Consider the following 9,686-nt stretch of genomic DNA (forward strand, 5'->3'; position numbering starts at 1 on the left):
AGAGAGAGAGAGAGAGAGAGAGAGAGAGAGAGAGAGAGAGAGGCGCAATTCAGATCAATTTATTGAGGTTAGTAGGAGGTTAACTTAACATAAAAAATAAAGAAGTAAAATATGTTATTAAAAGTAAACTAATATGGTAAATTTAAAATCCTTAACAATATTATTGGTTTGGTGATTTGATCCAAAAGCTATTATCCACCTAATTTAATCCTACTATTAGAGTGGAAATTTTTAATTAAAATATTAATATTAAAATATTGTACTTATAATTCCAAGTTTTTATTTTTTATTTATTTTTTATTTTTTTGGTCGTAAATAGGATATGCTTTAAGAAAAATTAAATATTACAAAATCAAGGATATGAAACATCCCAAACATCTGAAAATAGTTGTAACAAAATACATAAAAGGAGGAGTAGAATACAAAACAAAACTATCACTAGAGATGTTTCCTTCCTTTGCCAAAAGATTTGCATATTAATTCCCTTCTCAGTAGGTGTGGTGGAGAGGTGTGCAACCTCAAAAGGCTCGAACAGGTACCTACATAGAAAAATAAGCTAGAAATTTCAAAAATATAAACATAAACAAAGGTAAAAATAAGTAATGATTTAAGTTGAAACAGTTAAGTCTTGAATAAGATTTAAGTGCCTCTTGAACACTTGGACACCAAGACAATAAGCAAATCAAAGCTATTGAAAGATGGCAATAATGTCTAGAAGAGAAAAAGAAAAAGAAAAAGATATAAGGCCACTATTGATTACTCCTATACTGAACCCCCTACCTACAAGATTGCATCTCAGTATCCTAAGTGGTGTGAAGCTATGGATGCTGAATTTCAGGCACTTTAGAGGCAGCAGACATGGTCTCTTGTTCCTGCTCCTCCTGGAGTTAATTTAGTTGGATGCAAATGGGTTTGCAAACTTAAGTTGAATAGTGATGGTTCAATCTCTAGATATAAGGCTAGGTTGGTTGCAAAGGGATTTCATCAGTGGGTAGGTGTGGATTTTCATGAGACCTTCAGTCCTGTAGTAAAACCTGCTACTGTAAGGCTTGTCTTGGGCATTGCTGTGAGTTGTAGATGAGTCTTGCGACAACTAGATGTCTCAAATGCATTTCTTCATGGCTTTCTCAAAGAAGAGGTCTTTATGCAACAACCACCTGGTTATGTGGATTCTGCTCATCCAGATTATGTGTGTCAGTTACACAAGTCCCTTTATGGTCTTAAGCAGGCACCCAGGGCATAGTTTGAGCGATTTGCTTCTCATTTACTGCATCTTGGATTCATTGCTTCCATGGCAGACAGCTCCCTATTCATCTTTTGTTTAGCCAAGACTATCATTTACCTTCTTTTGTATGTAGATGATATAATTGTCACTAGTAATGATGCTTCTCAAGTTCACAATTTGATTGCAACTCTTGGTCAAGTGTTTGAACTTAAGGATTTGGGGCCTCTCAATTATTTCTTGGGCATCCAAATTAATCAGTCTGCATATGGTCTCACTCCCACTCAGACTAAGTATGCCTCGGATGTCCTTCACAGATTTCATATGGAGAATTCAAATCCTACTAAGACTCCCTCATGTTCTTCCACTCGTTTGGTTCCGCATGATGGTGTCCCTCTCTCTGATCCTTCTTATTACAGGAGCATGGTTGGTGCTCTTCAATATCTTACTTTCACACACCCTGATATTGCCTTTAGTGTTCAACAGCTCTGTTAGTTCATGAGTCATCCTACCACCGCTCATCTTGAGGCTGCTTAAAGGGTTCTACGCTACATCAAGGGTACATTGCATTTTGGGATTTCTTTTACTCCTGGCCCCTTGACTCTTACTGCATTCTTAGACGTAGATTGGGCTGGTGATCCTACAGATCGTCACTCCACCACCGGCTTATTTATGTTTCTTGGTAACAATCCCATTTCCTGGTCTACTAAGAAGCAGAGCACTGTCTCTCGGTCTTCCACAGAGGCAGAGTATCATGCATTGGCTTCCACAGTTGCGGAATTGTCTTGGCTTCATACCTTATTCAAAGAACTTCGTGTCTTTCTTCATCATATTCCAGTGATTTGGTGTGACAATGTGTCTGCCATTGCTTTTTCTGCGAATCCCGTTTTCCATTCTCGCACCAAACACCTCGAGGTGGATTACCACTTCACTCGTGAGAAGGTTCTTCGCAAGCAGTTACAAATTGGTTTTGTTTCTGGCCGAGATAATTTTGCAGATATCTTTACTAAGCCTCTCCCTGCTCCTCTGTTTCGGTTTCATTGTGCCAAACTGTTGGTTGATTCCTCCCCCATCAGTTTGAGGGGGGTTGAACACAGTTCCAGTTCTAGATCTATGAAGAAGACGAAGAAGGTTGTATGTGAAGAAAACGCACCGTTTCATTTTACATAAGATTGGACAATTAAATCAAACGCACCGTTTCACTTATGTGTTGACTCTCTTCGGTGCTTTAATGAAACGGTGTGCATAACTCTTGTTAGATTCAATTAGCAGTTTAGGCTTGGCACTAAATTCAATTAGAGCAGCATAACTAACTTCCTAAATTCCAGGAGCTTAACTTAATGGCTTAGCTTAATCCTGTTGTATATAAACCACTCTGTGGGCACAAATGTAAAGTATGAAAACAAAATTCTCTGGAATTGATTAGAAGCTTTTTTTCTCCCATTCTTCTCTCTCTTTCTCTCTCTCCCGTTCCTTAATTTTCTTGCTCTTTCTCGCATTTTCTCAGACTTTATTTTCTTTGAAATAGTTCATATAAACTTGTTTTCACTGTGATCATTACAAAAGCTTAGTTCCCTGTTATTGAATCTTTCATCAAGGATGAGGTAATTTCTCTTGCACTATGACTTCAAAAATGGAGACCAATCTTGGCAAGGATTGTGAGTTCAATATTTTGTGAACTTAATATATATTTTTGAACAAATTAACCTCTGTAGACAGTTTAATTTATTTTTTGCTGCTTCTAGATAAATTTTGGAAAAGTAATGATTTTCTTTTACTAAGGTTTTCTTATTGCTCCGGAAGGTTAATATATAATTAATTAAAGCCACACTACTGTGATTGCATGCGATTGCAACCAAATTTGTAGTGATGTTGCTTTTGGTCATGATGTTAGCCACATACATTGATCTTCATAGACAAGCCATTTCTTGACAAACACCCCCTCCAATGGGGCATAAAAGGGATGGGAAAAAATTGATGTTACAACTAGAGTTGGCTATTCAAATATTCTGATATTTAGCTACCTGAATTTCAGCAAAAACTTGATATTTTCCTTTATGCAAGCACAAAACAATAGAAATTAAGTGTGATCTTAATTAATGCAGAATAGTTACAACATGAGATATGTTAATTTGTTTCATTTTAATTTTTATATGATTGAACTTAATTTCGAGGGATATAAACAATGCTGATTAAAGGTAGCAAATTGAATCTTTTGAAAACTATAACATTTTGTTGGAAAAAAAAATGGAAACTCCAATTGAGACTTAAAGCCTGGGTTTGGATACAGCGTTAAGCTGCGGCGCGTTTCATCTCTCGCGTTTTCTCTTTTTTTTTTTTTTTTTATGTAACAAAATACATAAAAGGAGGAGTAGAATACAAAACAAAACTATCACTAGAGATGTTTCCTTCCTTTGCCAAAAGATTTGCATATTAATTCCCTTCTCAGTAGGTGTGGTGGAGAGGTGTGCAACCTCAAAAGGCTCGAACAGGTACCTACATAGAAAAATAAGCTAGAAATTTCAAAAATATAAACATAAACAAAGGTAAAAATAAGTAATGATTTAAGTTGAAACAGTTAAGTCTTGAATAAGATTTAAGTGCCTCTTGAACACTTGGACACCAAGACAATAAGCAAATCAAAGCTATTGAAAGATGGCAATAATGTCCAGAAGAGAAAAAGAAAAAGAAAAGTTATATAGTTTGTCAAATTAATTGTAATTTTTTTAGTGTTTGAAACATTAATTATACTTAAAAGTCTGTAATAATTAAAAAAATTTCACAGCACTGCATACTTTATAAGTATAAAATTTTTGTGGTATTTGCGGGCAAGAGTTGAGATTCAAGTTTTTAAAAGGGAATTTCACACATATATACAAGTTCTAGCTCAAATACTATATATATATATATGTGTGTGTGTGTGTGTGTTAGAAAAGAAAAAAGAAAAAATAGTTTACCAACAAAATTCAAAAAATAATAATTATAAGTAAAGAAAAAAAAGAAGACAAAGTAAGAAAGTAATGAACTTGTTATTTTTGTGGGTTTGGTGGGTGGAAATTTTAGGGCTGTTTGATATATGTATTTAAAAATATGTGTTTTGTTATTTGAAAATATGTGTAAAAATACTGTGAGTGAAAAAGTGTGTGAAAAAGCATATAATGGGTCCGTTTGGATAACACTTATTGTTGTTGAAAGTTGATAAAAACTGATTGTTGCTGAAAACACTGAAGCAAAATAATTTTTAAATGTGTGAATAGTATTGTGGGACCCACTTTTAATATTAAATATTGCGTGAACAGTGCGTGAACAGTGCACGCACATTAAATTTTTCCCCCAAAGTCAACAAGTGCGGCCCAAAAAAAAAAAAAAAAAAAAAAAAAGAGAAAATGCAAAAGTGAAAACGTGCCGTAACTAACCGAGCTATCCAAACCCATACAATATTATTTACCCCCTTTCAATTTTAAGGTTGGGCATTCCCCATGTATTTGGTAAAATAGTAATAATAAAATTTTAATCAAGTAGCCTGCCAAGATCCAGTTTAGTCAGGTGTCAATTGACACATCAGCAATTACTAATTGCTTTGTGACACATCATTGCGACATGAAAATTATTAATTTCGTTTTTTTTTCTTAAGAAAATTATTAATTTCGTTTAACTTATAAAAGCAGGTTTGTGCATTAGAGCACTCTACTCCAATTACCTTAAATGACAAAAGGAACCTTTAATATCATATGTGTCTCATTCTTCTTGGTTGTATTTTTTATGTGACTATGTTGGTCTCACTGCATTGAATTGAAGTCTTTTCTTAGACTCTGAGAATCTGAGTTGTTTCCATGCGTTACAAATGGAAAAGAGAACTTAGTAATTTCAAGCCATGCATCTCTATATATGAAACACTTATCTTATTTCTTTCATACCTCAAAATCTACGAGAGAAAGAAAAGATCCAAACAATACCTTCGCTTAAGGTAAGCCTATTTCTTCACAAGTACATCTATCTTTTTTCATATCTTGCTTCCTTCATTTTCTTAATTATGTGTGTTAGAATTTTTCTACTAAAGAGAAAAATTTTATTCTCCTGCAACTCAAAAAAAAAAAAAATATATATATATATATATATATATCTTTTTTTTTAGTAGTTTTGTTTTTGTGATTTGGAGAGTATATATAAGCTTTAAAAGTAAAAAATCTACTGCGACTGGATAGGAAAAAAAAAGCTCATAATGATCAAAATCTGATAAAAACCGTATTTTTAGATTCTTAGATTGCATAAAAGGGCTTGGAATTTCATTTTTATAGAGTAATCGATTTATAGTGCTTTATATTCATTTATGTTAGTTCAAAATCTTCTGTTTATTGCAGCGCCTAAAAGGTGTTCTTTGGGAAAATAAAACAATATTGTGAAACTTGATTTTTAATTTAAAGTTATTATTTTTTTTTTGAAAATCACCTGATGTGTTTCTAGTAATTATTTCTGGATGAATTTTTTCACTATGAATCAACAAGTAAGTTAAATACAAGTAAACAAACAATTGAAACAAAAATCTTTAGAATTTTAGGTTGCCTGTTTAGCTTGAAGAATGGATATATATATATATATATATTATAGAAACATAAAATGTTTTGGTCAAGAAACTCAAATTCATGAGGGGGAAAAAAAAATACAAGCTTTAAAAAAAGAAAAGAAAAAAGAAAGAAGCAAAAATTCATTTATTCAAGCAGTTTAATACACTTCCTGTAATTCTATGAATAATACATTAATGTGCTACTGTTAGCACTACTCTTTAAAAGAAGCAATAACATATTATAAAACCAAAAATTTTACGAAACCAATTTGGGTCTAATGCTTATGTGCATTGGATCCGTTTGAAATTTAGAGTGCCAACATTTGTTAAAATCTTGTCGAGTGTCCACTTCTTATTGGGTCCAGTACTAGGAGCATTGGACTCAATTTTTGTCCAAACTATTCAACTTCAACATGTACGACAAGCTTTAGCTTTATATGGTAGCTCGTTTTTCGTTAAGGAGATTCTAAAATTTTGTAAGCACTTAACGAATTTCTTAATATGTATGGTAATCCAAAATGAAAGAGAGTTATCATAAATGAAATAATTTTTTTCTTATAAATTTATAGAACCTTCACGAAGGTTCCCATGTTCTTAATTAAGCTAAATTTTCAAAAGTTTTAAAAAAATTGCTTAAACGTGACATTTGTATTAATATTGTCCTTGTTTTTCCGCTTTCTTAGCAATGCCATTAATATATGAACTAGATCTTAGTTTTTTTTATGTTGCAAAAGGAGCAAGAAGAGAATTTAAAATCTACAAAGAATTATGGGATATGTTTTGGGAATCAATAATAGACAAATCCACTCATTTCATGTCCTCCAATTGCGGACTATCCAAATTTGTTGTTGTAATTGTTTGCTACAATTGAATTTGATATATATTTTTGTATGTAATGACTATAGCATAGGGTACTGATCCTTTATTCTTCAAGTAATACCTGGATTTTGTGACGTATAATGTATTAAAAATCTTTATTTATGCAAAAGATAATAGAAACTTGGTAGAAAGACCTTAAATCTCTTACTGGGATCCATACAGTTACCACACGCTTCTTGTAGAATAGTTTTACTCCATACATGTAAATAGTGTGGTGATCTCAAGATACATTGTTAAGGATTTCCTCCACAATTATATTTGACAATTCTCGGGATGGAAGATAGGCTTTGTAAAAGATATATTCCCAATCAACTCCATATAAGCTTGCTTAATGCTCATTTTCTGATGCGTGTAGCATAGTAAAACATTTCTAGACTTAGGGGCATGGTTTAAATGCAAAAAGGTCACTTTTGGTATCATTTGTATTAACCTTCACATGCATAATGTAATCCTACAATTTTCTATTCTATAGTTTTTTTAAAAAAAAAAAATTTAATCTTCTATTTAAGAATTAAGCCAACAACACCATCATAGAATTAATTAATGCACTTGAATCTTGGGCAGAAGTTTACTTTATACTTTTTATTTTTATGCATCAATAATTAGGCATTGAGGGATTTCAATTGTAGATATTTCTATTGGAAATATTGGAGGGTACCAATTGAACTATATGTTTCTTAGCTAGTTTATGCTAATATAACTTATGTTGTATTTTAAAAAAAAATGATTAAAGTTCACTCTTAATTATTTCATTCTTACAAAAAATTAAACACTTGAGTTTTGAGTTTCATGGAATAGAAATTTATAATATGAGATTCATTTTTTTTTAATGTGTTCCCTTTGTTTGCTTCACGCTTTCTTGCTTAAATCTGAGAACATGAATTGCTTCTCACAATGTTTTCTAATTTTGTGTTGAAGGGAAAATTTGTTTTGAGCAAATGAGGAACAAAAGCTCAAGTGTTTACCGCTGGAATAACATGGACTATGATATCCTTGTTAAGATTTTCATGAGTCTTAATGTTATGGATTTAATTTCTGTTGTTTCTCAAGTATGCAGCTCATGGCGCTCGGCTTGTTGTGATCCTATTCTATGGAAGAAGCTTGACTTATGTATTCAGATTTCTGACTCTTGCATTTATGCTCCCCTACAATCAGATGCTTGGTCTTATAGCGTATCAAACAACAATAGGCTAATGAACATCTTGAAGACAACTTCAAATCTCAGTCAGGGAAATGTGACTCGCTTGATTTTTAACTTCTTTGAATATGTAGAAGATGAGCACTTGGTCTATGCAGCTAAAAGGTACGTACCATGTTTCTTTCCTTAATTTACTTGCATGCTAAATTGGTGGACTTACATTGAGACCTTTTTCTTGGTAGGAATCGTAATCTAAAACGACTTGCTTTACCAATTTGGAGTCGATTAACAGTAAGAGGAAGGCGAAAGGCTTTCAAATATTGGAAAGGGCTTGAGTCTTTAACTATTCCTGACTTCAAGAGTCCCATGAAACTGATGAAAGCGACTGGCACAAATTGCAAGAACTTCTCAGAACTTAAACTTACATGCAATTTAAACCTAGATTATGCGCTATTGTTAAGTATGTGCCGAAGCTTAAGGTGCTCAGTCTTCGGGCCACAATAATGTTCAATAAGGAAACTTTGATCTGTATACTGGACGCGCGGCTTAAAGCATTTGGAAGTGTTGAATATATGTCACTGCGAGTTCGTATTTCGAGACTCTACATTCTCCACTACACTATGCCAAGAACTTGACAAAACAATCATTGAAAAAGGATCAAGACTTAGAGAGTTCCTCGCTTGTCAGACATCCTGCACTATTTGTCAAAGTTTGAAGCATTATGAATTTGAAAAGGTACGACGAGAGGATGAGGAAATTTCTCTTGCACTATGACTTCAAAAATGGAGACCAATCTTGGCAAGGATTGTGAGTTCAATATTTTGTGAACTTAATATATATTTTTGAACAAATGAACCTCTGTAGACAGTTTAATTTATTTTTTGCTTCTTCTAGATAAATTTTGGAAAAGTAATGATTTTCTTTTATTAAGGTTTTCTTATTGCTCTGGAAGGTTAATATATAATTAATTAAAGCCACACTACTGTGATTGCATGCGATTGCAACCAAATTTGTAGTGATGTTGCTTTTGGTCATGATGTTAGCCACATACATTGATCTTCATAGACGAGCCATTTCTTGACAAACACCCCCTCCAATGGGGCATAAAAGGGATGGGAAAAAATTGATGTTACAACTAGAGTTGGCTATTCAAATATTCTGATATTTAACTACCTGAATTTCAGCAAAAACTTGATATTTTCCTTTATGCAAGCACAAAACAATAGAAATTTAGTGTGATCTTAATTAATGCAGAATAGTTACAACATGAGATTTTTTAATTTGTTTCATTTTAATTTTTATATGATTGAACTTAGTTTCGAGGGATATAAACAATGCTGATTAAAGGTAGCAAATTGAATCTTTTGAAAACTATAACATTTTGCTGGAAAAAAAATGGAAACTCCAATTGAGACTTAAAATATAATTTGTATGGATGCTACTTAAATGAAACGCTTAATCGTCATTGTGCATACTCAACAATCTTTGTTTAGAAATTGCTTAAAATTCCAGATTTGACTTTATTTGGATTTTCTTGATATGGAAGAAAAATCTATATTTCTTATCCACTACAAAACAATATTAATTTTCTATAAAGAAAAGCATTTCTTATTTCTCAGGAAATGTATCTTTTTTGCATCAAAGAATAGGTTTTTTTTTTTTTTTTGATAAGGCAAAGAATAGGTTTTGAAGTCTTATAAATAGACAATCTATTAAAAGTTTGTGGCTTTGGTGAAAGGTCTTTCCGTATGGGAAGAGACTTTGAATTTATTTGAGAAAGCCTTGGAAAGATTTTGTTATTTGTGAGTGTTCTTTGAGTGTACTCTCTCTTTGATATAATGAATTCATAGTTTACTACGTATTCATGAACAAATCGACTATTG

General features: G+C 32.5%; 1 protein-coding gene across 1 annotated transcript; it reads left to right on the forward strand.

The window, feature by feature from the left end:
- Window positions 1-7,642: 7,642 nt before the first annotated feature.
- Window positions 7,643-8,577, forward strand: LOC112040620 (F-box/LRR-repeat protein At3g48880). Its single transcript, XM_024073503.1, has 3 exons — window positions 7,643-7,968; window positions 8,046-8,263; window positions 8,432-8,577. The coding sequence occupies exons 1-3, from the start codon at window positions 7,643-7,645 to the stop codon at window positions 8,575-8,577; spliced, it is 690 nt and encodes a 229-aa protein (XP_023929271.1).
- The last annotated feature ends 1,109 nt before the right edge of the window (window positions 8,578-9,686 follow it).

Source organism: Quercus suber, unplaced genomic scaffold (genome assembly GCF_002906115.3).
Source record: "Quercus suber isolate HL8 unplaced genomic scaffold, Cork oak 2.0 scaffold_259, whole genome shotgun sequence".
Lineage (NCBI taxonomy): Eukaryota > Viridiplantae > Streptophyta > Magnoliopsida > Fagales > Fagaceae > Quercus > Quercus suber.